Genomic DNA, 27,716 nt, shown 5'->3' with positions numbered 1-27,716 from the left:
GTTTTCTTGCTTCAGAAAAAAAAAAGAAAAAAAAAGTCCACGGGGCTTCCACTGACCAGTACACGAGTCGATGTCCTTCCCCTAATCAAGTCAGTTTCTCCATCTCTGCCCGTTTTCTCATCTTCACCGGCTCTCTGTCCGGTGGCCGTAAAGTGGGGCGGTTTGTGGCCTGATGCTGGAGGGCAGCCTCTGCCTCAACTTGCTGCCCAAAACAGTCGACCACAATCCAAAAAAGGCTTCGTCGCTCTGGGCAGGCGAGGGAGGGGAAGGCGTTGCCCCGTTTAAAGCTGAGCGCTTTGCGTAAAGCGTCGTCGTGTTGTTGCGAGCGGTTGATCAACAAGGGTTGGCAGCCACACCAAAAAACCGGTCACTTAAGGACATGTGAGGGTGAAGGGTGAGTGTCCAGTTCGTGGCTTGGCTGCTCCACTGCCCTTTCCCCCCCCCCCCGCTTTCGAAAGGCCTGGGGTCAAAGGGCAGGTGGGGTTTAAAGGCCTTAAAACTGGCATTTAAAGGCACGGCCTCTCCACCCCTCTAACCCGCTTGGGGGGGGCGAGTGAGGGCTGCCCCACTGACCCTGCCAGGGAGGACCGAGTGGGGATCACGCTCCATCACTCGGGGGGATTAAAAATAAGGGCTTTTTTCCTTTAAAAAAATGAAAATAAAAACAAAAGTTTATTAGCCCAACCCAGAAACCTTGGTATCAACCTGTTCGGACAGCTTCCAAACACTGTAAGCCACTGAGATCGTAGCAGGACAGCAATGAGTAAAAAAAACCATGTTCTTTTAATAATAATGAAGAAGAAGAAGAAGAAGAAGAAGAAGAAGAAGAAGAAGAAGAAGAAGAAGAAGAAGAAGAAGAAGAAGAAGAAGAAGAAGAAGAAGAAGAAGAAACGTGTCACGGTGATACCCATTGTCATTGGGTCACTGGGATCGATGTCCAAAAACTTTGCAAAACACATCAAGAAATTGCAGCTTCCTGCAATAACTCCAGCAAAGCTACAAAAAACTGCGCTACTCGGAACATCTTACATTTTAAGTAGATACCGGGTTGATACCTAGGATGCTGGATGCAACCCGTGTCAACCATCAGCGCCAGTCAGTTTGAGTGTTCAGTTGACTGAGTTTCATGTTTAATGAATAAACGTTTCATCATCATCATCATCACCATCCCCGCACTTGTTTGAACACCCAACATGTCAAAGATTAACCGATGCAAGGAAATCTGCGACAGGAACTGCGTTGCGACATTTCCAGTCATTGCCCAAACTTCCCCAAGCCACATTCCGCTCTGGCTGGCAGGCAGCGGAAGCTGGCAAGGAAGCAGCTGGGCTGCCAGGGCAGAAAAACCTACAGGCCACATCTGGTTTTGCTCCTGCTCGGCTGGGAGAAGCACCGACACCAGCTTGGCCTCGGAGAAGCACCGTTCGCTTCGCCTTTGCTCCAAGCTGCCTCTGCACCTTGCTCCTCTCTCTCTGTCCCCTGCCGGGATCCCTGCTTTGCAGGGGGGGGGTCAAGGCCTTCCCCAGCCTGTGCCAAGGCCAGCCCCACCCCACCCCCACCCCATCCCTCCAACAGGACTCTAGTGGGACTTCCGGACAGGCGCTGATCCGCCCGAGGGGGGACCTCGGTGCTGAGAGGTGAGTTCTCCAGGTGTGGCCACCCTAATCTCGGGGGTCTGGGCGGGTGCTTGAGGGAGGGGCCTACCTGGGGACGGTGACAACACAGCCCTGTCTTGAGGTCTCACTCACTCGCTCACGCACGCCTTCTCTTTCCGAGCTGGCTCTTCCACCCGGTTGGCAGCCCTCGCTGTTCCTCCCCCCACCCACCCCCGTCTCTCTCCTTCTTGATTAGAAGAGTTTGCGGCCCCTCCCTCACTCCAGCGGTCGCCCGTCTTTCCCTTCCTGGAGGGGGCACCCTGAGGGGACACAGCTAGAGAAAAGCCGAGATGGAGGGACCTTGGAGGTCTTCTATCAACCCCTCCGCTTGAGCAGAAGACCCTGTACCATTTTGGACAGGAGGCTGTCCACTCTCTTCTTCAGTGATGGAGCCCCTGGTGGCAAGTTGTTCCCCTGCTTCGTGGTTCTCCCAGACAGAAAAAGACTAGATGCTTCAGAATAAGGAAAAACTTTCTCTCTCTCTCTCTCTTTCTTTCTTTCTTTCTTTCTTTCTTTCTTTCTTTCTTTCTTTCTCTCTCTCTCTCTCTCTTCCTTCCTTTCTTCTCTCTCTTTCTCTTTCTTCATCTTAATCTTCTTCTTCTTTCTTTCTTTCTCTTTTTCCTCTCTTCCTACCTTCTTCCATTCTCTCTTCTCTTTAACTCTCTTCTCTCTCTTCTTTCTTTCTTTCTTTCTTTCTTTCTTTTTCTTCTTCTTTCTCTTCTTTCCTTTCTTTCACTCCTTCCTTCCCTTCTTTCCTTTCTCCCTCCCTCCCTCTTTCTCTTTCTTTTTTTCTTACTCTTCCTTCCTTCCTTCCTTTCTTCTTTCCCTCCCCTCCCTCTCTCCCTCCCTTTTTCTTTCTTTCTCTTTCTTTCTTTCTTTTTTTCCTTTCTTCCTTCCTTTTTTCCTTCCCTCCCCTCCCTCTCTCTCTCCTTTTTTCTTTCTTTCTTTCTTTCTTTCTTTCTTTCTTTCTTTCTTTCTTTCTTTCTTTCTCTCTCTCTCTCTTTCCTTCCTTCCTTCCTTTCTCTCTTTCTCTTTTCTTTCTTTCTTTCTCTCTCTCTCTTCTTTCTTTCTTTCTTTCTTTCTCTCTTTCCTTTCTTTCTCTTCCTTCCTTCCCTTCTTTCCTTTCTCCCTCCCTCCCTCTTTCTCTTTCTTTCTTTCTTACTCTTCCTTCCTTCCTTCCTTTTTTCCTTCCCTCCCCTCCCTCCCTCCCTTTTTCTTTCTTTCTTTCTCTTTCTTTCTCTTTCTTTTTTCCCTCCTTCCTTCCTTCTTTCCTTCCTCCCTCCCTTTCTTTCTTTCTTCCTTCCCCTTCCTTCCTTTCTCCCTCCCTCTTTCTTCTTTCTTTCTCTTTTTCTTTTTTCTTTCTTTTTCTTTCTTTCTTCCTTCCCTTCTTTCCTTTCTCCTTCCCTCCCTCCCTCCCTCCCTCCCTCTCTTTTTTCTTTCTTTCTTTCTTTCTTTCTTTCTTTCTTTCTTTCTTTCTTTCTTTCTTTCTTTCTCTTTCTCTTTCTTTCTCTTCCTTCCTTCCTTTTTTCCTTCCTTCCCCTCCCTCTCTCCCTCCCTCCCTTTTTCTTTCTTTCTTTCTTTCTTTCTTTCTTTCTTTCTTTCCTTCTTTCTTTCTTTCTTTCTTTCCTTCTTTTTTTCTTTCTTTCTTTCTTTCTTTCTTTCTTTCTTTCTTTCTTTCTTTCTTTCTCTCTCTCTCTCTCTCTCTCTCTCTCTTTCTTTCTTTCTTTCTTTCTTTCTTTCTTTCTTTCTTTCTTTCTTCCTTTTTGCTATCTCTATCTTTCTTGCTTGTTTGCTTGCTTTTGATTTCCATAGCTGTCCGTCTCAGCAAATGACTCATTAATGTCACAGAAAGATTCTGCAATCTGTAGTATTAAATGTTTGATTCAAATAGGTACAGCAAACCAACTTTGGGAGAATCTGTTCTTCTGTTTAGTTATATTTAACATTTAATTAAGCCTCTTTTTCTAAAAATCTAAAACTTTCTGACATTCCCAACAGGAGCTCAAAAATCTTCCGGTCGGTTTACAACCTTGCTGGCAGGTCGCTGAATAGTTAGAGTGGAAAGGTGAGATTCTTATCAAAATTTGAGGACGCCGACATCCATGTAGTGCTCAGCGCACGGCCACATTTGGGACCAGAACTTCCATTGCTAAGAAAGGAACAGATTGTGTTGTGGTTCCTTCCTGCAACTGATGTCTTCCCCGAGAGATCCCAGGTGTCCAGGTAATTTCCCCGCCCCCCTCAATTTTCAAAGTGGGATGCATAATTAACAAAGCAATGACCCCCCCATGGGGGGGCAATGGGGCCATTGAAGAGCCAATGGGGCCATTGAAGAGCCTTGGTGGAGCAGTGGGCTAATGCCTCCTTAAGTAACACCAGCTGCCTGCAATTAGTGCAGGTTTGCATCCCACCAGGCTCAAGGTTGACTCAGCCTTCCATCCTTCCGAGGTAGGTAAAATGAGGACCCAGATTGTTGGGGGCAATTAATCTGACTTTGTAATAATGCCGCTGTAGTGTGTGTGAAAGCCCTAATAAGCAGGCATATACATAGAATGAAGGCTACTGCTAAGTTTGTAAGCCGCCCTGAGTCTTCGGAGAAGGGCGGGATATAAATGGAATTAAAATAAAATAAATAAATAAAATAAATTTGCATAATCGGGAACCAGAGGGGTCTTGATCCATCCAAGAGGAGGCCCGCGGGAGGGGGAGACGCAATAAGATCCTGTGGCGTTGCTTGGCCACAGCTGCTCTGCCCATGTGCAGAGTTCAGTTTCCCCTCTGCTAAGCGTGCGGGGTTGTGACACTTTCTAGAGGAGGGGAGACAAGGAAGGGAGAGCCCTCTTCCTGCTATATCGTTGCCCCCTCCCCGTCACAACCGTGGCCCCTGTTTTGCCTTCGCAGGGCCCAGCCCCAGGGACTCCGAGGAAGGCGGCCTAATCAGCATCCCAGAAATTATTCGGAAGAAGCGCGATGGTCAGGCGCTGCAACCGGAGGAAATCCGCTACTTCGTGCAAACTCTGGGCAGTGGCAAATCGCGGGAGGGGCAAACCGGTGAGCCTGGCTGTCGGAGCGTGCATGGTCTTATTGTGCTGAGATAACCCAGGAGTAAACACAGTAAACAGTGGTTTGTATTAAATGGTGGTTTATGTTTCACCATCTACGATATCATACACCAGGAACAATATACATACACATGCTAATACAGCAGGATCCAACAAACCACAGTTGCAGCAGGAAACAGAAGAGAAAAAGAACACATCAGCAGAGCCTTCCTTTTAGACAAAGGCTCTTAAAGAGACACAGACCCTGCTGAGTCGTTCCCATCATTACATCTTACATTACATAAGCTGGTTAGCTGTTAAATCAATACCTTGACACTGGCAGAGGTGGTGGGAGGGAATTGTGGGGTGTGTGGATGGGCTGGCATAGGGACCGGTAGGAACCGGGATTACTGTCCTGTAGCTCATACTGCACTCAACCCCTTTGGACCCCAGAGAAACGTGGTTTGCAAATGACAGCTTCCCTTTTTTTAGTAGTTTTTTTTAATTAAAACATTCTTAAAATGAAGTCATTAAATACTTCTTGTAAATCAAAAGAGTTAAATGGTTTTAAAACAAATAGTTAAACATTTTTGAAAGGAAAGCATTGAACATTTTTGAATGAAGTATTAAACATTGTTAAATGAAATAACAAAACGTTTTTAAATGAAATGACATATTTTTAATCAAATAGTGCTAGAATTAAAAGCATGATTTTAAATCAAACAATTGAATATTTATATAGGGCATAAAATATTTTAAATGAAAAAATTAAATATTTCCAAATCAAATAATTACAAATTTCCAAATGAAATAATTACATGATTTTAATTGAATAATTGAATATTTCTATAATATAAAATATTTTAAATGAAATTGTTACATATTTTCAAATCAAATAATTTCATATTTTCAAATTAAATAATTACATGATTCTAAATTCAACAGTTGAATATTTTTATAATATAAAATAATTTGAAAAATGACATTTTCAAATGAAATTACATATTTTAAATGAGATGATTTTAAATTGAACAATTGAATATTTTTCTAATAGAACATATTTTAAAAGAAAAAATTAAATACTTTCGAATCAAATAATTCAATATTTTCAGATCAAATAACTATTTTCAAATCAAATAATTCAATATTTTAAATCAATTAAATATTTTGAAATGAAACATTTTAACTAAACAATTACATGTTTGTTAAATACTTGCAAAAAATAATAACATTGGATGAAAACCAGGAAATAAGCATACAGCAAACTATTAACAGGAGGGCAAAAAATTGAGAAAGCAAGAAAGAAAAACAAGGTGTGCATTTACAGACACACACACACACACACACATATACTGCTCAAAAAATAAAGGGAACATTAAACAACACAATGTATTGTATTTAATAGTAGGATGTCTTATCTTGTGTTCCCTTTATTTTTTTGAGCAATACACACACATTTTGCTATCAGAATTAAAGGGAGGCTGATATGGCCATTTCAAACTCATTTGTTCTCATCAGTCAGCCATACCCTTCTGAGATTCGAACCTGGGCTAACTGCATCTTAAGCAGTTGTTTTAACCCCTATACACACACACACACACATACATATAGGGATGCAGTGGCTCAGTGGGTTAGGATGCTGAGCTTGTCAATCAGAAGGTCGGCAGTTTGGCGGGTCGAATCCTGAGTGCCGCGTAACAGACTGAGCACCTGTTACTCGTTCCAGCTTCTGCCAACCTAGCAGCTCAAAAGCATGTAAAATGCAAGTAGAAAAATAGGGACCGCTACGGTGGGAAGGTAACAGCATTCCGTGCGCCTCTGGCATCTAGTCATGCTGGCCACATGACCATGGAGACGTCCTCGGACAAGCGCTGGCTCTTCGGCTTTGAAACAGAGATGAGCACCGGCCCCTAGAGTCAGAAACGACTAGCACGCCTGTGCGGGGGAACCTTTACCTTTACCTTTTTACATATACATATACATATGCATATGCATATGCATATGCATATACATATACATATACATATACATATACATATACATATACATATACATATATATATACATATACATAAACTGGTGCCATGATTTGTTACAGTTGCCCAAAGCTGATCTATATTTAATCAATTCTTGCGAAGCTAACCAATAAATCTTTTAACTAAAGTCCATTTCCTTTGTCCAAAAGTCCAAAGCCATTTGAGTTTAATCTTGCAAACAAAGCTTTCTCATTTAGCGGGCTGGGTAAACTTACCTACATTTAAACCATGACTGAGCCATCTTGGGTGGCAGCCACCAAGCCGCTCTTACCTTCCTTCGGCCCCTTTTCCCAGCTGGTACCCCCCACCCAGCCACTCTCCTCTCTTCTTCCAGGGGCTATGCTGATGGCCATCCGCTTGCGAGGCATGGATCTCTGCGAGACGCTGGTGCTGACCCGGGAAATCGCGGCTTCGGGGACCACCCTGGAGTGGCCAGCACAGTGGCGAGGGCTGCTGGTAGACAAGCACTCCACGGGGGGCGTGGGGGATAAAGTCAGCCTGCCCCTGGCGCCGGCGTTGGCAGCCTGTGGCTGCAAGGTGCGTAGGCTGCCACCCTCCCAGCTCACGTCTGGCTTTGCTGCCAGATGGTCGTGAATCCAGGTTTCCTTAACGTCTGAATGTGGCCCGGGTCCTCTGCAAATCCAGGCAAACTTCCCTCTTTGGGCTTCTCCAATCCACCAAATGAAGGGCAGCAACTGGATCCCCCAGAGATTTGGGTGGGAGGGCTTCCTCTGCGCGATGCTCCTTCTTCTTCGTCCTAGAGGCCTTTTGGCCTCCTAACCCTTGTTGCCTCTTTCCCCTGAGCAGGTGCCCATGATCAGTGGACGGGGCCTGGGCCATACCGGGGGCACCCTGGACAAGCTGGAATCCGTGCCAGGCTTCTGCGTTTCCCAGAGCCCAGAGCAGGTGAGGAGACCGATGCGCTATGCTGATCGATAATTTCCCAGCCAGCAGATCCAACATTGTGTCATCCTTGGTGCTCTCTGAGCTTGGTGGCTTTCCTGCAGACGTTGCATGACCCAGCTAGGTAGCATCATCAGTGCTTAGAATCCTTTTAGCATAAGCCTATAGCAGTGAGGTTACCCAGCTGAACACCTTTCACATGCGCAGTCTTCCGACGTATCCTCGGCATCACCTGGCGCGACAAAGTTCCAAAGAGGGCAGTCCTGGAACGTGCTGGAATTTCTAGCATGTATACGCTATTGAGACAGCGACGTCTACGCTGGCTTGGGCATGTCGTGAGAATGGCCGATGGTCGGAAGATTCCAAAAGATCTCCTGTACGGAGAACTAGTGCAGGGAAAGCGCCCCCGAGGGAGACCAGAGCTGCGATATAAGGACATCTGCAAGAGGCATCTAAAGGCCTTGGGGATGGACATCAACAGCTGGGGAACCTTGACCTCTGATCGCTCAGCCTGGAGGCTAAAGACGCAGCGTGGCCTTCTCCGATTCGAAGAGACTCTTGCGCGGCAGGCGGAGGCAAAGAGGCAGTCCTGAAACCAGCGAGATCTGGGGGCTGGACAGGGGACGGATTGTTATCTGCCCTCCGGGTGGAAGGGACTGCCACTCTCGCATTGGCCTTTTCAGCCACACCAGACGCTGCTTTAGGACCCCTTTCCAGAGCACGATACCACAGTCTCTCCAGACTGAAGGATGCCAATGGTACTGAGCTGGGTCATGAAACGTCTGCAAGAAAACCACCCAGCTCAGAGAGCACCAAGAACTCCACTATCCTCCTCCTCTTCCTGCTCTCCTCCCCCCTCCCTTCCAGCACTGATGATGTTCCCTAGTTGGGTCATGGAACATCTGCAAGGAAACGAACAAGCTCAGAGAGCACCAGGTACCCCACAGTCCTTCTTCTCTTTCCTTCCTTCCTTCCTTCTCCTTTCCACTCCCTTCTAGCACTGATGATGTTCCCTAGTTGGGTCATGAAACGTCTGCAAGGAAACCACCCAGCTCAGAGAGCACCAGGGACCCCACAGTCCCTCCCTCCCTCCCTTCCTTCCTTCCTTCCTTCCTTCCTTCCTTCCTTCCTTCCTTCCTTCCTTCCTTCCTTCCTTCCTTCCTCCCTTCTAGCACTGATGATGTTCCCTAGTTGGGTCATGAAACGTCTGCAAGGAAACCACCCAGCACCGAGGACCTCACAGTTCCACCCTGAGCTTCAAAGGTTTCTCTTCTCTCAGTTCCCTTCAATTAGATCCAAAGGGAACCGGCGTGTTTGTGGTTTAAGGCGATGTGAGAACGTGGGCTGAGGTTCTCCCAGCTCAAGGCTTGCCTGGAGAAGGAAGGAAGGACCAGGCCAGAATCCTACTTCTTGGACCCCAAACGATGGGCTTTGTTCTCCCGCAGATGAAAGAGACCCTGGACAGAGTCGGTTGCTGCATCGTGGAGCAAAGCCAGCATCTGGTCCCAGCGGACAAGATCCTCTATGCCCTGAGAGACGTCACAGCCACGGTGGACAGCCTGCCCCTCATTATAAGTAGGTCCTCTGGCTCTGGACGGTCATGGCTGGTGCTGAAGTCCTGCAGGGTTTCTCAGCCATGCAGTTCTGGGCTTGTTGGTTTGTTGGGCTTGTCCCAAAGGTCTTCTTTTTCCAAAAGGCAACTCGACTTTCTTAGGGGGGTTTTATTTTTCTTCTTGAAAACATTTCACTTCTTATCCGAGAAGCTTCTTCAGTTCTGGAGGAGTTCTTCAGTTCTTCCGCTAGAAGTGAAGAAGCTTCTCGGATAAGAAGCGAAATGTTTTCAACAACCATCTCACTTAGCAGTGAAGATTGTTGGTCTGATTGTGGTCGTGAATCAAGGACTTGACGGAAAGAGGAGCGGAAGCTTGGAACCAACATCCAGGGGACGTGGGGGGGGATGTCAGTCAACAGGGAACGAGTTTAACACCTTCTTGGGAGAAACACACGTTTAAAGGTAAAGGTAAAGGTTCCCCCGCACACGTGTGCTAGTCGTTTCCGACTCTAGGGGCCGGTGCTCATCTCCATTTCAAAGCCGAAGAGCCAGCGCTTGTCCAAGGACGTCTCCGTGGTCATGTGGCCGGCATGACTAGACGCCAAAGGCGCACGGAACGCTGTTACCTTCCCACCGGAGTGGTCCCTGTTTTTCTACTTGCATTTTTACATGCTTCCGAACTGCTAGGCTGGCAGAAGCTGGGACGAGTAACAGGCGCTCACTCTGCTACGCGGCACTCGGGATTCGACCCGCCAAACTACCGACCTTCTGATTGACAAGCTCAGCGTCCTAACCCACTGAGCCACCGCGTCCCTTAACACACGTTTATCATCTGCCAATTTATTTTATTTTTTTTTTAAAAAAAGATAAAATAAAAATAAACAAAATATAAAACATGTTAACAAAAGAAAACCAGTTAAGAAGAAAACAGGTAAACAAACTCAGAGGAGAGCCTTCTTCTGCTTTCTGTGCAGAAGAAATTTCCTGTGTTTCTACGACGTACAGAGGAAGAGCTGTGCACCATGGACTCAGTGGCTCCTCTCTGGGCTCTTAGGTTCCATCCTGAGTAAGAAGATGGTGGAGAAGCTCTCCACTCTGGTGCTGGACGTAAAATTTGGCAGTGCCGCCTTGTACCACACGCTGGAGGATGCCGAGCAACTTGCACAAAGCCTGGTGAGACCGAAGCGGCCCCGTTCAGCTTCTCTAGAGGGTTGACAGGCGGGCGGTTGGCATCACGGAGGGATGGGTTTCCTCGTCCCCAGCATTGTCCTCTTCCTTCTGAGGAGCCATCTTTGCGAGGAGGAAGTGCAACCCCTCAGGGGACAGAAGAAGGAGGAGCATCTGGGGATGTCACCCTCCCCTGGCCTTCTCCTTGTGGGTGCTCCATCACTGGAGGCTTCCACAAAGAGACTGGACAACCGTTTATCTGGAATGGCGGAGGGTCTCCTGCTTGGGCAGCGGGGTGTAGAACATCTAGAACATAGAATAATGGAAGTAGAAGGGACCCTGGAGGTCTAGTCTAAACCACTACTCAAGCAGGAGACCCTCTACCATTTCAGACAAATGGTTGTCCAGGCTCTTTTTGAAAGCCCTCGGTGATGGAGCACCCACAGCTTCTGACTAGAAGACTAGAAGACCTCCAGGCTCTCTTCCAACTCTGTTGTTCTATGTTCTATGACCACCTGGCCAGGGACGGGTCCTTAGATGTTCTCCTGAACGGTTATCAAACTCTTGGGAAAGGATGGAGGTGGACTCATGATGTCAAAGCAGACCCACGGCTCTCCCTCCAGCGCTATATTTTTAATTTAGCTGCCTCCAACTTATAATCCTCCACCTGATCTAAATTTCAGCACCCATCATCCTTAGCCGACAAAGGGGAAAGCTGGGGAAATCTACATCGGAACGTAGAACAATATGGTGGGAAGGGAACTCGGAGGTCTTCTAGTCCAACGCCCTGCCCACGGAAGGAGATCCTGTAGCATTCTGGGCTTTATTTGGGCTTGATGAGATGGATACATGTGATCGTAGGAAGAATAACAGAATAATAGAATTGGGAGGGACCCCGGAGGTGCTCCGGTCCAACCTCCCATCCACCCACCCACCCAAGCAGACCTGAAAGTTGTCTGAAGAAGGAAGGAACTCAAAAGTTCCCTCACAATTTCTGAGACCACTTAACTCAGGCCACTTGAACAGCTGAGTCCAATCTGTAGGTCACAAGAAGTTTAGAAACAGGGGTCCCCAACCTTGGCAACTTTAAGGCCTGTGGACTTCAATTCCCAGAATTCCCCAGCCAGCCATGCTGGCTGGGGAATTCTGGGAGTTGAAGTCCACAGGTCTTAAAGTTGCCAAGGTTGGGGACCCCTGGTTTAGAAGATGTACAACCCAACAGGACCCCCTCACTTACCTTCTTGCAGAAGCTTCCATAGAGATCTGGGACGTCCACCCACTGAGGGTAGAGGAACCTCACCTCTCTGGTGCTTTCTCTCCATCTTTCCCAGGTGTCCGTCGGAAACCACCTCGGGATGAAGACAGCGGCAGTTCTGAGCAGGATGGATGAGCCGATAGGTTGCCGGGTGGGCAATTCCTTGGAAGTCCTGGAAGCCTTGCAGTGCCTGGACGGAGGTGGCCCCGGGGACCTCCGTGAGCTGGTGACCACCCTAGGTGCGTCTCAGGGATGGCAACCCTGAGGGTGCTCCTCAAGCACACACACACACACACACACACACACAGCGTGGGTGAGGAATGTTCTTGGATCAGCCCCGCCAGGTAGATCGGACCACGAATCAACTTCATAAGCCAGGTCTACTTCGATTGGGATGGACGGATGAACCACCTCTCGCAAGTTGGACTGCGATGTTCCCCTTCCCCTACTTATACCCACCTGAGGGAGGGAGGTGTCCATCTGACCACTTCCGACTTCAGCCATGTTTTTTCTGCTTGGTAACAGAACTGGCCTATCCCTGTCAAGGTCACCTTCCTTAGTCTCTGCACGGTGAATGTGGACGTCAAGGAAAGGAGCATGTATTATGTAGTCAGTTGAGGCCATCAGCCCTGTGAGTGCAAAGCAGGCTACATCCAGGATGGAAGGAAGTGTGTGGAAAACTGTACACCAACTTTCCCCAATCCGGGGCCTGCCAGATGTGTAGGACAGCAGATTTCTGCTCCCCGTTTTTTACTTATGCTTCCTCCTCCTCCTCCTCCTCCTCCTCCTCCTCCTCCATCACCATTACTATCATCCTTTTCCCCTTTCTCTCTCTCTTCTTCGTCTAACCCTTCTCCTTCATTTATCCTCCCCCTCATTCGTTCTCCTCCTCCATCTTCCCCTTCTCTACTCCTCCTCCTCCTCCACCGTCTCTGTCTGTCATCTCTTTCTCCTCTCTTCTGCTCTCTCTTCTCCTCCTTCTCCTTCCTTTATCCTCCCCTTCATTCTTCCTCCCCCTCCTCCTCCACCTTCCCCTTCTGTATCTCCTCCATCTCCTCCTCCTCATCTATCACCACTATCATCTTTTCCTCTTTCTCTTTCTCTCTTCTTCTCCTTCCCTTCATTCTTCCTCCCCCTCCTCCTCCATCTTCCCCTTCTCCATCTCCTCCTCCTCATCTATCACCACTATCATCTTTTCCTCTTTCTCTTTCTCTTTCTCTCTTCTTCTCCTCCTCCTTCCTTTATCCTCCCTTCATTCCTTCTCCTCCTTCTCTATCTTCCCCTTCTGTATCTTCTCCATTTTTTCACCTTTTCCTTCACCATCTCCTCCTCCTCCTCCTCCTCCTCCTCCTCTTCCTCCTCCTCCTCCTCTGGGTTGTGAATCCACCCATTGTTGAAACTGTTCCACACAAGGTGATAAGCTGATAAGGGGACATTTGTGCAGTGACGTCATCGTCCCTAGGACCCCCCCCCAACCCGTCCCCCAACCCCTACCTCTATAGGTGCCTCTGCAGCCCTTTGCTGCAGAAACGAGAAGATCAAGATAGGTGAATAGTCTTAAGATGGCATCCATCCTTTGCCCACCAATACACATCAAACCAAGGCCTATTGTTTATTGACTTTTTCAAGTGGGTGGAAACCCCCCCCCCAAAGCTGAAGGAGAGGTAAAACTCCTTTCCAACCCAAAACGGTGGGCAAGGTGTCCAAACAGGTCCTTGAGTGCCATCTGGGGGGAAGGGGCGGCATACGTGAATAGGAATTCCTACCTGGAAAAGGGGGTTGGGCTAAATGACCTCGAGGGACCCTAAAGGCTCCATTTGGGCTGGCTCGACCTGCCTCCCTCTCTCGCTACAGGTGGCATCCTGCTGTGGCAGAGCGGGCGAGCCGGCTCGGTGCCCGCGGGGGCCGCCCAGATCGGCCAAGCCTTGGACAACGGCTCGGCCCGAGACGCTTTCCAGGCCATGCTGCAGGCCCAAGGGGTGCAGGCCGAGGCCTCCCGCCTGCTGTGCGAAGGGACGGAGGTGCAGCGGTTGCAGGTGCTGAAGCAGGCCGGCACCCAGGAGGAGCTGCGGGCTCTGCGAGATGGTACGGGGCAGGGTGGCTGCCACCTCTTTCCCTCCCCTCCCCTTCTAGCCCCTTCCCAGAGTGGAGGGCGTCCCCAGTCTGCCCGTCTTCTCCTCCTGCAGGCACCGTGCAGCAGATCCAGGCTATGCCCATCGCACAGGTGCTGCACGACTTGGGAGCCGGCCGGACCCAGAAGGGACAGCGCATCAACCCCCGGGTGGGCGCGGAGCTGCTGCTCTCCACAGGGAAGCGAGTGAGCAAAGGTAACGGCCGGGGCTGGGCCAACGCCAGGGACGCCTCTGTGACCAGGGCCGAAGGCAGAGATGCCCTGAAAATGGGGGCCACGGGGCTGCAGAGGCAGCACCCTCCCCCAACCTGGAGAAGGAGGAGGATTATGGGTCCCTGATGCTCTCTGTGCTTGGTGGTTTTCTTCCAGACTTTTCATGACCCAAGTAGGGAACACCATCAGTGCTAGAAGGGAGCGGGGTTTGTGGAGAGGAGGAGGAGGAGGAGGAGGAGGAGGAGGAGGAGGAGGAGGAGGAGGAGGAGGAGGAGGAGAGTGACTCCTCGGGTCCTTGGTGCTCTCTGAATTTTCATGCAGACATTTCACGACCCAACTAGGGAACACCATCAGTGCTAGAAGGGAATGGGATTCGTCGCTCTCTCTCCCCCTTTTCCTTCCAGGAACTCCATGGATTCGAATCCATTACGACACCCCCAGGCTGAGCAACACCCACCGAGAAACCTTGCAGAAAGCCCTGATCCTGGCGGACCTGGAGCCCTTCGCCCCCACCTCCAAGGTGGTGAAGATGCTTTTCTCTACGGAAGAGTCAGCCACGCCTGGATCTCAGGCGGAGAGCAAAGGGGTCTCTGAGTAGGAGCTGGGCCTGGACCGGCCAGCCGAAGGACCTGGGGTCCCAACCAAGGTCCCACCCTTAGATTAAGACTCTTTCCAGAAGGACAAGAGCAGGTGGGTTTTGCAAGACGGAGCTTGCGATGGGCTTCCACGGACCCCTTCAGAAGGGAGGGATGGACCTGGTGGTCCAGACTGGGGAGCTCCCAGCTTGGAGAAGGTCTACTTATGTGGTCACTGAGGGACAATTTCAACCTGATGCTCCCATCCTCATCCGTCAGGCTGAAGGTCCAAACCTGTAAGCGGTCCTCCGAAACCAGACCATTTTTGTCAATAAACCCTACCGTGCTGTGATGTATCTAGTACGATAGCATAAGCAGGTGGGCATCAATAGGGCGCAGTTCTGTGAGGCTAGAGCCTGCCAGTTGACCAACCCAACTTTATGTGGTCTTTAAAATTTAGGATAGAATAGAGCTGGAAGGGACCTTAAAGGTCTTCTAGTCCACCCCCTTGCTCAAGCAGGACAACCTATACCCTTTCAGACAAGTGGCTGTCCAGTCTCTTCTTAAAAGCCTCCAGTGATGGAGCACCCACAACTTCTGGTGGCAAGCCGTTCCACTGGTTAACTGTCCTCCCTGTTAGGAAGTTTCTCCTTAATGCCACGTTGCTTTTCTCCTTGATTAGATTCCAACCATTTATTTTGTTTGTTTGTCCTGCCCTCTGGTGCTTTGGAGAATAGGTGGACCCCCTCCTCTTCTTTGGGGCAGCCCCTCAAATACTGGAATAGGGTCGTCACGCAATGCATCCATCCATGGATTCTCGGCTCCTTTCTGCCCCAAAGGTTTTCAGGCCCGGCGGGTTTTTTTGCCTCCAGACTTATGATTATGACTGCATAGAAGATTATCCACTGGGCGCTTTTAAGCCCTGCCAACCCAACTCCAGCCAACCTAATTCAACACGTAACAAAATTATTCATATATATTTATATACAAGACTTTGAAATTTATCGACCCGTCAATGCGCTAACATTGAGCAAAACCGGAAGGGCAACGCTAAAAAAACCCCAAAACCTAGAAGTCCGTGAAAAAGGTAAATAAACACCAACGGTCATCGTGAAACGCTTTAGATTTCCTAAAGGTCGCAGTGAAAATCAGCATTTGGGAGATATAAAACGCCAGCCTGAATTAGCGAAGGTTGAAGGAGGGGGCAAGCACTTGATAAGGGCATTAATTTCTTGGAAGGAACAAGAGACGTGGTTGGGCATTTTCATGTCCTGAGGTCACCAGGGGCCACTTGAGGAGCGAACCACCGGTGCATAAGAGGGGGGGGGAAAGGACATTTTGGGGGTTCGCGTGGATGGTTTCAAGGCGTGACGTTCTTGCACAGACAGCTGATCTCCTCGGCACAGGGCATGGCGAAGGCTTCTCCGTTGCTAATCGCCATGCAACATTCTCTGTGGAGACAAGACTTCGCCAGCTGTACAGACCTGCCAAAGGGGTTAAAAAAACAACAGACTTGCTGATCCAAAGTGCAGTGCCTCAGTACAGTTAGCCCTTGACTTATAACCATTTAATTATTTATTTATTTATTTATTTTATTTTAATTCCATTTATATCCCGCCCTTCTCCAAAGACTCAGGGCGGCTTACAAGCTTAGCAGTAGTAATAATAATAATGTTGGAAGGGAGCTTGGAGGTCATCTAGTCCAACCCCCTGCTCAGGCAGGAAACCCCATACCATTTCAGACAAATGGCTGTCCTGTCTCCTCTTGAAAACTTCCAGTGTTGGAGCATTCACAGCTTCTGGAGGCAGGTTGTTCCACTGGTTCATTGTTCTCACTGTCAGGAAGTTTCTCCTTAGTTCCAGGTTGCTTCTCTCCTTGGTCAGTTTCCATCCGTTGCTTCTTGTCCTGCCTTCAGGTGCTTTGGAGGATAGCTTGACCCCCAATTCTTCTTTGGGGCAGCCCCTGAGATACTGGAAGACTGCTGTCATGTCCCCCCTCGTCCTTCTCTTCATTAAACTAGACAATTCCTGCAACCAGTCGTCCTTCAGGAGAAGGACGGTATATAAATCAAATAAATAAATAAATGTATTTTAGCCTCCAGTCCCCTGATCATCTTCGTTGCTCTTCTCTGCACTCTTTCCAGAGTCTCAACATCTTTTTTACATCGTGGTGACCAAAGCTGGATGCAGTATTCTAGGCGTGGCCTTACCAAGGCCTTGTAAAGTGGTATTAACCCTTCACGTGACCTTGATCCTATCCCTCTGTTAATGCAGCCTAGCACTGTGTTGGCCTTTTTGGCAGCTGCAGCACATGGCTGGCTCCTATCTAAGTGTCCACTAGGACTCCAGGATCCCTCTCACAGTTACTACTACTGAGCAAGGTACTATACCTGTACATTTGCCTAAATGTAGAACTTTACTTCACACAACCAGCTGTTCTTTAAAGCAGGACTTCGTGTCCCTGCGGGAGTCAGGGTAAGGCCAGCGTTTTCCGACTTTTTGAGAAAGGATTTTGAAAGGTTTTAAAGATGTTTTAAAGTTTAAAGGAAGGGCCTCTCCGATGGGCTCCGCCTCTCGCCCACACAGCCCTGGGGGGTGGGGGTGGAGAGGTGAGACTCACATCCGGAGGTGCAGCAGGCCTCCGTCCGACCACTGCCAGGTGCCCCGAGACAGATTGAAGAACAAAGCGATCCAGGTCCTCTGCGGGACGTAGTTGTGGCCAACCAGGGTGACCCATTTGTGGGACTCTCGGAGCAGGAACTCCTAGGAGGAAGAGGCCGGTTGGATTCTGGCCACAGCCCAGGAAGGGGGGAACTCGGGGCTGTCCGGAGGAAAACACCCCAAATTCTGGATGCTCAAAGACAGGGGCCACCATGCACCTCGGCAACATCCACCCCTTCACGTAAAGAAATATCCGAGTAGGATCCGCCTCTTGAGATTCTTAAAAGTGCATCCCAAGACAAAACCAGAGACTTTATTTCTATAAAAGAGTAAAAGAGTTGGAAGGGACTTTGGAGGTCTTCTAGTCCAACCCCCTGCGCCAGCAGGAAAACGTCTACTATCCCAGGCAAATGGTGGCCCAATCTTTTCTTGAGAGATAGAGAGAGATAGAGATAGACAGACAGATAGATAGATAGAGGAGGGGATAGAATGGATAGATACATACAGAGACAGGTGATGGTAGGAAGGCAGGCAGGTAGAGAGAGATGGAATAGAGAGAGACAGATGAGAGAGAGAGGAAAGAGATGGAATTGATGGAATAGATAGATAGATAGATGATAGATAGATAGATATAGATTGATGATAGATAGATAGATAGATAGATAGATAGATGATAGATGATAGATAGATAGATAGATAGATAGATAGATGATACAGATAGAGACAGATAGAGACAGACACAGATGAGAGAGATGGAATAGAGATAGACAGATGAGAGAGAAAGATGGAATAGATAGATAGATAGATAGATAGATAGATAGATAGATAGATAGATAGATAGATAGATAGATAGATAGACAGACAGACAGACAGACAGACAGAAAGACAGACAGACAGATGAGAGAGAGAGATGGAATAGAGAGAGAGAGAGATGAGACAGAGAGGAAAGAGATGGAATAGATGACAGACAGACAGACAGAGACAGAAAGAGAAAGAGAAACAGAAGTAGATGAGAGAGAGAGAGGGAGCGAGGATTTCATTTCCAGGAACATGCAGCCCCCCCCACATACGCCCCCCCCACCACCTCACCCCCAGTTCCACTAATGGCCAGAGGTCTCACCATTTCCCCCTCCGTGTCGGCCTTTACCAGCCAGCCTCCCTGCCTCTTGCACCCCTCCGGGCAAGCTCTCCAGGGCACCCAGCCCTCCGTCCATCGGTAGCAGCCTCCTGCCCGTTGCAGCCAGGTGTGGTCCCAGCAGGGTTTACAGTGTTGACCTAGAGAAGGGGAGGAGGCCAAGAGGAGGGAAAAGCATATGCACTTCCCCCCCCCCGGCACACACACACACACACACACCGTGCTCATTCATTCAGTTCCTCTCCCTTTGCACACAGATACCCTTTTCAGAACTGGGGTGCAGGAAGGCTGAGGATGATGGGAGCAGAGCTTTATACAACTGGGAGGGCGGTGAAGTCTGCCTGAACTTATGATGTCTCTGCCTCTCCTATATATTGAGACCTCTCTTCTAATGCACTCTTTTGATGGGGCCGCCATTAGCAAGTTCTCGGGTGTAGATCCTGGCTCTGGGGTCCTGGTTGTTGGCTGCAGGCGTTTCATGACCCAACTAGGGAACATCATCAGAGCTAGGAGGGAGTGGGATTTGCAGAGAGGAGGAGGAGGAGGAGGAGGAGGAGGAGGAGGAGGAGGAGGACTGTGGGATCCTCGGTGCTCTCTGAGCTTGATTTTCTTGCAGATGTTTCATGACCCAACTAGGTAACGTCATCAGTACTAGAAGGGATGGATTTGCAAGGAGGAGGAGGAGGAGGAGGAGGAGGAGGAGGAGGAGGAGGAGGAGGAGGAGGAGGAGGAGGAGGAGGAGGAGGAAAAAGACTGTTGGGTCCTCAGTGGTCTCTGAGCTGGTTTCCTTGCAGATGTTTCATGACCCAACTAGGTAACATCATCAGTACTAGAAGGGATGGGTTTGCAAGGACGACGGTGGAGTCCTTATTGTTCTCTGAAATTAACTTGTTTTCTTGCAGACATTTCATGACCCAGCTAAGTAACATCATCAGCCCTGAAGGGAGAGAGATTTGTTCTTTGTTTATACACAAGTTATTTTTCCTGTCAGTGCTGGCGGGAGTCTTCCTGGTGTTACCGTTTGATTGACTTGGAAGTTTCTTGACTGGGCATTATTTGCTGCTAGATTCTTGATCTCTTATTAATCCTTGTTTTAAACTCTGCTTGTCTGAACACTGATGGCTGGTGAGGAGGTGTTTTGTTGTTGTTTTTTCCTTTCCCATTTTGGCTTTTTTGGTTGTCTCCTTTGAATGGTGTGTAAATGTCGCTTACCTCTATGGTCCTGTTGATGGCTGATTTGTCTGAGTGTGAAGCCTCCAGGAAATTCTCTAGTGTTTTTGGACTTAGCTTCAAGAAAAAGGCTCCCTAATTGGCTCATGAAACATCCTCAAGAAAACCACCAAGCTCAGAGAGCAACAAGGACCCCACACAGTTCGACCCCAAGTTACAAAGACTGCTGAATAAAAGTTGTTTGTCATCAGCGATGCTACCTGCCTTCTCCAGATTTTTGCAAGCAATGTAGTGATAGATATTTCAAGTGTTTTCTGTCTTACGAGTGAACCCCCTCTGTGCATCTAATGAAGGGAACTTCAAGGGAACTTGAAATCAATCAGTCAGAATAGAACTGGATGGGACCTTGGAGGTCTTCTAGTCCAACCCCCTGCTCAAGCAGGCGTCCCTAAACCATTTCAGCTAGATGGCTGTCCAGTCTTTTCTTAAAAACCTCCAGGGATGAAGGATCCACAACCTTTGGTGGCAACTTCTGTTCCGCTGGTTAATTGTTCTCACTATCAGGAAGTTTCTCCTTAATTCCAGGTTGCTCCTCTCCTTGGTGAGTTTTTTCCTGTCTCTCCTGGTGCTTTTGGAAAACAAGTTGACCCCCACTTCTTTGTGGCAGCCCCTCCAATACTTCTATCCTGTCTTGTGAGATGGCCTCACTAGACCGATGGTCCGTTAAGGTGCTTCCAAGTAAAAAGAGCAGCACGCAGGGATGCGATCAGATTAAGCTTTATTTAACGATAAAGTAAATAGAAAGAGTTCCCTGGCATGGAGGCATCCATGCCTGGATTGAGCTCATGGATCAGCAAGCGAGCAAGCAGAAGAGAGAACAAAGAGAGCAGAGAGAGCAGCCCCTGAGCAGAGTTTTTATGGGGGTCCTCAGCCCATCCCTTACCAATTAACTCTCTCTAATGGGGCTGCAGGGGCCGGGTACCCCTGACCCACCAGTGGGAGCAAAAATGACTCTTTGCTCCCATCTGATGACCTTTTTGGGGAACTGCCATGGCTGGCACAAAAACATCTAACATGTCTGTTTCCCCCCCCCCCGCCCCCCACCCACTCTGGTCCTTCCTTTCTCTAGACTGGCCCTACCCAATTCCTGCAGCCCTTCTTCCTATGTTTTCATCTCCAGGCCTTTTCATCCCCTTCGTTGCACGTTTCCCAAAGCCTCAACATCTGTTTTGTAATGTGGTGACCAAAACCGAACGCAGCATTCCAGGGGCGGTCTTGGCTAATATTAAAACCGGGTTAGTCATAAAACCTGGTTAGTCATAAAAGGGGCTATCAGCTCCCTTCTGAAAAAGCGCAGGCTTGCCTTTTCTACCGAAAGGCTGAAGCTGCGTAGGGCGGTCTCCCGTCTGGGACCAGAAGAAGCAAACCTGCTTACCCAGGTCTCCTGCCAACAGCTTGATAGCATCGTTCAGCCTCTTCTCCCTGGTCCTCATCTGGAGGGTTTGGGCATTTAATGTGTCGGCCTTCTGGATATCTGAAACGAAGGAGAAATAAACCCGGGACTTGCCAGGGTGGCGAATCTCTGTAGCTCGGGTGCAGGGTGAAGGTGGAGGTTTGTCCCCCGAGCTTGTGGGTTGGTTCCGAACGTTTCGTTGCCAGGCTGGGTGGCATCTTCGGTGATGCCGGTTTAGGCGGTGTCAGTGCCGGCGTTCTGCTTATAAGGGCTTCAGGTGTGCGTGTGTCGAGTGAGAGTCTTGTGATGGGTTAGGTGTGACTCATCGGTGAGAGGCTGGTGATGGGTCTACGGGCTATTGGGCAGAAGAAGATTCTCCTTCAACTTTTTCCAGGATGGTGGGGGATGGGGTTGGACTAGATAACCTACAAGATCCCTTCCAACTCTTCTCTTCTCTTCTCTTCTCTTCTCTTCTCTTCTCTTCTCTTCTCTTCTCTTCTCTTCTCTTCTCTTCTTCTCTTCTCTGTTCTATTCTCTTCTCTGTTCTATTCTCTACTCTACTCTTATTCTATTCTATTCTATTCTCTCTACTCTACTCTAATCTTCTCTTCTATTATAATAATAATAATAATAATAATAATAATAATAATAATAATAATAATAATATAATAAACCTTTATTGTCAAAGTACAACATGTGTACATTGAGATTAGCTGAGCCTCCCCCCCCCGTGCTCTCTCCCCCCAACACACAGTGACAACAAACCCTCCATCCCACCACACTATGTGAAACAACTACACCACACACTGGCCTCCCAAGTCAATCTACTCTAATTCTATTCTATTCTATTCTATTCTATTCTATTCTATTCTATTCTATTCTATTCTATTCTATTCTTCTATTCTATTCTATTCTATTCTATTCTATTCTATTCTATTCTATTCTATTTCTTATTTTATTCTACTCTACTCTATTCTATTCTATTCTATTCTATTCTATTCTATTCTATTTCTTATTCTATTCTATTCTATTCTATTCTATTCTATTCTATTCTATTCTATTCTATTCTATTCTATTCTATTCTATTCTATTCTATTCTATTCTATTCTATTCCATTCCATTCCATTCCATTCCATTCTATTCTATTTATTCCATTCCATTCCATTCCATTCCATTCCATTCCTGCCAGCGGTGATGGGGATGTTCACAAGACTTAAAATTTCCAAGATTGGACACCCCTGATCTAGACAGAGGTCAGTCTGAGAAAGAAAAACGTTGCTGCTGCTTTTCCTCCTCTGCCCATCACAGAGAGCACTCCCAGCCACCCGCAAAGTTCAGGCCAGAAAGGCAGATCTGGAGAGCCACCACCAACCACCATCTGTCCCAGAGAATCTCAGCCTCCTATCTGGATGCTGGCTTGAATGTGGTGGCAGCACAAACTCAGACTGGGAGCAGAGGAGAAAGAGAAGCAGACCAGGTGAGGCAGTGGGACCTGGCCCCCATCACCACGATGGCCTTCTAAAGCAGTGAACCTTGGCAGCTTTCAGATGGGTGGATTCCAATTCCCAGAATTCCTCAGCCAGCCATGCTGGCTGAGGAATTCTGGGAGTTGAAGTCCACGAGTCATAAAAGGGCCACGTTTGAAGACACACACCCCCGTTCTAAAGCTACCACCTCTGCTTTAGCTGCTAGTTCATCCTCCTAGACCAGACTCCATGGCTTTCTTTCGAATCCTGCCCATGTGTCTTTTTCTTTGGTTGACCTCCCTTGCCTCCTTGGTCCTGGATGTGCCCGTCTGGTGCCCAACGCTATGTAGGGGAGTCAGCCTTACCCCCCAATATTGTACAGAGGGTCACGGAAAGCACTCCCCTCCAGCTTGCCTGCTGGGATAATTATAACGTCGATGGAGGAGCTTCTGGATCTTTCCTGATCAAGCTTAGCTTTGACGTTCTCCAGAAGTCTTGGACAGCAGCCCCTGCACCCCCCTGCCCCATCCAGTCCCAGGAGCCAAGGATTATGGGAGTGACTGCTCAATCCCTCTGCAGGCTCTCAGGCCATTCTAGCTACCGAGAAACCACCTCCCAGAGGTCAGATGGGAAGCCTGGGAGAAGCAGAGATACTTACAGATGTTAAGGAAACCCATCAGCAGGGAGAACAAGGCCAGAGCTACCACCGCGAAGAAAACGGAAAGTAATTGTGCCCAACTGGTTATGCCAAGGAATTCTGGTGGAAAACAAACAAGAAATTCTGTTACCGTTAGAGGAGAATATTTGTAGCTCAGGGTTCAGTCGTGGTGTTCTCCAAGGATGGTTGTTTTCTTGTAGGCAGATAATAATAATAATAATAATAATAATAATAATAATAATAATAATAATAATAATAATAATAATAATAATAATTTTATTTATATACCGCCCTTCTCCCGAAGGACTCAGGGCGGTGAACAGGGCAAGAATAAAAAATACAAAGTTACAAAAGTTAAAAAAGAATTAAATATATGTCCACTAAAAACAGTAAATACAGTAAATACAAATATTAAATATAAATACAAATATTAAAATAACAATAAAAAACCCCTCCAATCCCCCATCAGGCCAGGCCGGCTTGTTCAAATAAGAATGTCTTTAGATCGCGACGGAAGGAGCGAAGTTCATGAGCCAACTAGGGAACATCATCAGTGCTAGCAGGGTGTGGGGTTGGCAGAGGGGAGGAGGAGGAGGAGGAGGAGGAGGAGGAGGAGGAGGAGGAGGAGGAGGAGGAGGAAGATGACTGTGGGGTCCTTGATGCTCTCTGAGCTGGGTGGTTTTCTTGCAGATGTTTCATGACTCAAATAGGGAACATCATCAGTGCTAGGAGGAGGAGGAGGAGGAGGAGGAGGAGGAGGAGGAGGAGGAGGAGGAGGAGGAGGAGGAGGAGGAGAATGACTGTGTGTCCTTGGTGCTCTCTGAGCTGGGTGGTTTTCTTGCAGATGTTTCGTGACCCAACTAGGGAACATCATCAGTTATGGAAGGGAGTGGGGTTGGTGGAGAGGAAGAGGAGGAGGAAGATGACTGTGGGGTCCTTGGTGCTCTCTGAGCTGGGTTGTTTTCTTGCAGACGTTTCATGACTCAAATAGGGAACATCATCAGTGCTAGGAGGAGGAGGAGGAGGAGGAGGAGGAGGAGAATGACTGTGTGTCCTTGGTGCTCTCTGAGCTGGGTGGTTTTCTTGCAGACGTTTCGTGACCCAACTAGGGAACATCATCAGTGCTAGGAAGGGAGTTGGGTTTGCAGAGAGGAGGAGGAGGAGGAGGAGGAGGAGGTGGAGGAGGAAGTTTGACCATAGGGATGCTGAAAAACAGTCATAAGTCACTTTTTTTCAAACTTGAGGAAAACTGTATTCTGCCACAGAAATAAATTTTAAATTTATCCCACAGAACTAATTTAAATTAAATTAAAAAAGGATTAAAATTTGAATTTAAATTAAATGGACTACCACTTGGACTTAATTGAAAATGGATGAATGGAATCTACGGTTAAACAGTTTAAAATTTGGATTTAAATTAAAATGGATTAATTTTTCACTGCAAAGTAAAGCGGATTAATATTTCAGTAAAAATTAAAATGGAGTACTCTTTGAATTTAAGTAACTTACAATTTGAATTTAAATTAAAATAGAATAAAGAGCAAATTTAAAGAAAATTAAAAATGGATCAAGTTTTGAGTTTAGATTACCATTAGAAACGGATGACATTTCGAAAGCACAATTAAACTACTTAAGGCCTAGACCACAAGAAGCACCAAAGAAGGAACAGGCCATCTTGAACCATCTTGGTTGGTTATTGCTATAATTAAATTATAGTTATGATGATCGTCCCGCCATTTCAAGGAGCAGGCCAGAAATTCATCTTAATTTTGCTGCTTACCTGCAAAGCGGTCCCTGTCCAAAACCCACCTGGAGCCTCCTCTCCCTTCCCAACCCCCCTACAGGATGCAGCCTCCAATTTAAACAGAGGCAAGGTTTCTAGTCCTCATGCCCACCAGGAAGCAGTTCAACCTGGGAAAAAGAGCCAAAAAAAGGCAGGGAAGGTTTGCAAAGAATCTCAAAGGACTTCTAAGCAAGAGAGCCGTTTTACGAGACTCGTAGGCCACTAATCCCCCCAAACGAAGACCCCCAGCCCCCCCCTCCCAGGCCTGTGCTGGGGCAGCCTGGCACCCCACTCACTGGGGGGCGAGAGGCCTCGGTTGTACTTCTTCTTCCTGGCCAGCGAGACCTTCTGCTTCTGGGGCACCACTGAGTTAGTCCAAAAAGCTGGTCCCCTCTGGGGTGTTTCTGCCTGCTGGGGGGTCTGGTAGAAGATCCGGAAGGAGTGGGACCAGGCCCGGAGTGGGGAGCGAGACCCCTGGGCCGGCATCCTTGCTCAGCTGGCCCTGGCACCACCGGAGTCAATGGGGGGGGTGGGGTTGTCCCCGTTGTTGGATTCACAGTTGGGGTTGGGATGCCAACTGCCACTGTGCTGCCACGGGGGGGGGGGGCTGTTGGCACTTTTCAGCTGGAGGGGGGGGCTGGGTCCCCCCTCCCCAGAAACTTCTGGCACATCTTGGAGTCATCCCCCCTTCCCCTGCTCCTGGGCAGATGCGTACCCTGGATTGCTAAATCTCCCCGTCCTCTTGCAAATGAGAAGGGAGCAAAGCGAAATTCAAACCCACCATTTTGTGTTGGATTCAACTCAACGGACGGATGTCCAGAAGGAGAGTAGCTGCTCTTAGCCCGAAGAATAACCAGATTGCATTTTATGTTGGAGGGAGGGATGGACGGACAGAAACAGATGATAGATAGATAGATGATAGATAGATAGATAGATAGATAGATAGATAGATAGATAGATAGATAGATAGATAGATAGATAGACAGATAGATGATAGATAGATAGATAGATAGATAGATAGATAGATAGATAGATAGATAGATCATCAACAGATAGTAGATAGATTATAGATTATAAATAGATGAAGATTGATTGATAGATATAGCGTATCGATAGATAATAGATTATAGATTATAAAAAGAGATAGATAGATAATCAATAGATAGTAGAGATAGATTTTATATAAATAGATGGATTGATAGATATAGCGTATCAATAGATAATAGATTACAGAGATTATAAAAAAATTAGATAGAGATAGATAGATAGATAGATAGATAGATAGATAGATAGATAGATAGATAGTAGAGATCTGAAGACTTATTTGTTTGAACAAGCCGGCCTGGCCTGATGGGGGATGGGGTTTGGATTTTATTGTTGTTTTAAATGTATTTTAATCTATTGTTAACTTGGGCATCTTGTTTAATTCCTTTTTAATTTTTGTATTTTGTATTTTTATATGTTTGCCCTGTTTACCGCCCTGAGTCCTTCGGGAGAAGGGCGGTATACAAATAAAATTATTTATTTATTTATTTATTTATTATAGATTATAAATAGATGAAGATTGATTGATAGATATAGGGTATCAATAGATAATAGATTATAGAGATTATAAAAAGAGATGGATAGATAGATAGATAATCAATAGATAGTAGAGATAGATTATAGAGATTATAAATAGATGAAGATTGATTGATAGATATAGTGTATCAATGATAATAGATTATAAAGATGATAAAATAGATAGATACATAGAAGATAGATAGATAGATAGATAGATAGATAGATAGATAGATAGATAGATAGATAGATAGATAGATAGATAGACAGACAGACAGACAGACAGACAGACTGGTTAAATGGAGATAGATGATATAGATTTTAAAAAATGATATAGATTATAAATAGATGATAGATAGACAGGCATAGATAAATTATAAAGAGAGAGAGAGAGAGAGATGGACAGAGCTAGATGATAGAGAAGGATTGGTTGAGTGGACAAATGGATGACAGATGGCAAAATGCCACACGGCCCTTTTGAGGCCTTCCCAGCTCCGGGTACGTAGCAGTGCCTGACACTGAGAGGCCTGCGGCGCAAGGAGGGCTGAAGATGGCGGCTGGCGCCTGGGCCCAAAGGAGGAATATCTGGGGAGAGTCTTGCAACACAGCCGCCTTCGAAACCCCCATGAAAAAGCCGCCAGGCCCAAGAAGGGCAGAAGGCAGTTGTGTGAACGGGCCCGATTTTGCCCGCTCCCCATGCCAGGCCTCGAATTGTCTCCAAGGGGCTCCCTAACCCCCCTGCCTCCAAAATGCTGTTGCATAGAGCTGCAAAGGCCACTTCGCATTTTATTTGCATGGCAGGAGGAACCCCCCCTCCCTTGGCAACGGCAGGGCCAAGATGGCCCCCCCGATGTCTGGCACTGCCCTAGTGCAGCCGCAGGGAGGAAAAACTGCTTTGGGGGTGGGGGGATGCCTGGGACAGGATGCTGGGCCCGCAGCCCTTGCTTCCCCTCTTCAGGGAGGGGGGAATTGATGGGCAGGAGGGGCCAGCACCCCAGGGGAGCAATTGGGCGAAGAGGGGCATTCTGGGAAATGGAGTCCCTTGGTTATAACCCCGCCCAGGAGGGAGGGGCCTATGAACCTCCCTCTGGACCCCCAAACTGAACTGCCTCTCTTGGTCCGCAGGGAAGCCCCCCTGCCTAACGAAGCCCCCTCTGGAGCTGTGACACACACCCCGAGATATTTGGGGGAACTTCCCAGGCCTCGCCTGGCGTGTGTGAGGGGCACTGAGGGAGATCCAAGGAAGACCCCGGCTGCCATGTTTAAGACCCCCAAAGTCAGCCCCGGAGAGGATGAGGGGCC

The 27,716-nt window shown here is 47.8% G+C and overlaps 1 protein-coding gene and 1 long non-coding RNA gene across 2 annotated transcripts in view; one reads left to right on the top strand and one right to left on the bottom strand.

Moving 5' to 3' along the window:
- The first annotated feature begins 1,385 nt into the window (after positions 1 to 1,385).
- TYMP (thymidine phosphorylase) lies at positions 1,386 to 15,114 on the top strand. The gene is made up of 11 exons (XM_083366124.1): positions 1,386 to 1,637; positions 3,654 to 3,878; positions 4,557 to 4,706; positions 7,067 to 7,269; positions 7,540 to 7,638; positions 9,081 to 9,210; positions 10,242 to 10,360; positions 11,686 to 11,848; positions 13,464 to 13,694; positions 13,796 to 13,936; positions 14,358 to 15,114. The coding sequence occupies exons 2-11, from the start codon at positions 3,848 to 3,850 to the stop codon at positions 14,549 to 14,551; spliced, it is 1,461 nt and encodes a 486-aa protein (XP_083222250.1). The 5' UTR covers positions 1,386 to 1,637; positions 3,654 to 3,847; the 3' UTR covers positions 14,552 to 15,114.
- LOC310642465 overlaps positions 2,865 to 27,716 on the bottom strand; it is a 477,812-nt gene continuing 452,960 nt past the window's right edge. The window contains exon 2 of the long non-coding RNA XR_014492910.1: positions 2,865 to 3,332. This is a non-coding gene — a long non-coding RNA (uncharacterized lncRNA). The remainder of the gene's footprint in view (positions 3,333 to 27,716) is intronic.

Source organism: Vipera ursinii (assembly GCF_947247035.1).
Source record: "Vipera ursinii genome assembly, chromosome: 6".
In the NCBI taxonomy this organism is placed as follows: domain Eukaryota; kingdom Metazoa; phylum Chordata; class Lepidosauria; order Squamata; family Viperidae; genus Vipera; species Vipera ursinii.
Note: the sequence above shows the minus strand (reverse complement) of the source record. Positions and strands in the feature narration are given on the sequence as shown.

Coding starts and splice junctions, on each gene's coding strand:
- TYMP (XM_083366124.1), top strand. CDS start 3,848: ATGTCTTCCCCGAGAGATCCCAGGTGTCCAG. Junction 7,270..7,539: donor TGGCAGCCTGTGGCTGCAAG/GTGCGTAGGCTG, acceptor TCCCCTGAGCAG/GTGCCCATGATCAGTGGACG. Junction 13,695..13,795: donor GCTGCGGGCTCTGCGAGATG/GTACGGGGCAGG, acceptor CTCCTCCTGCAG/GCACCGTGCAGCAGATCCAG.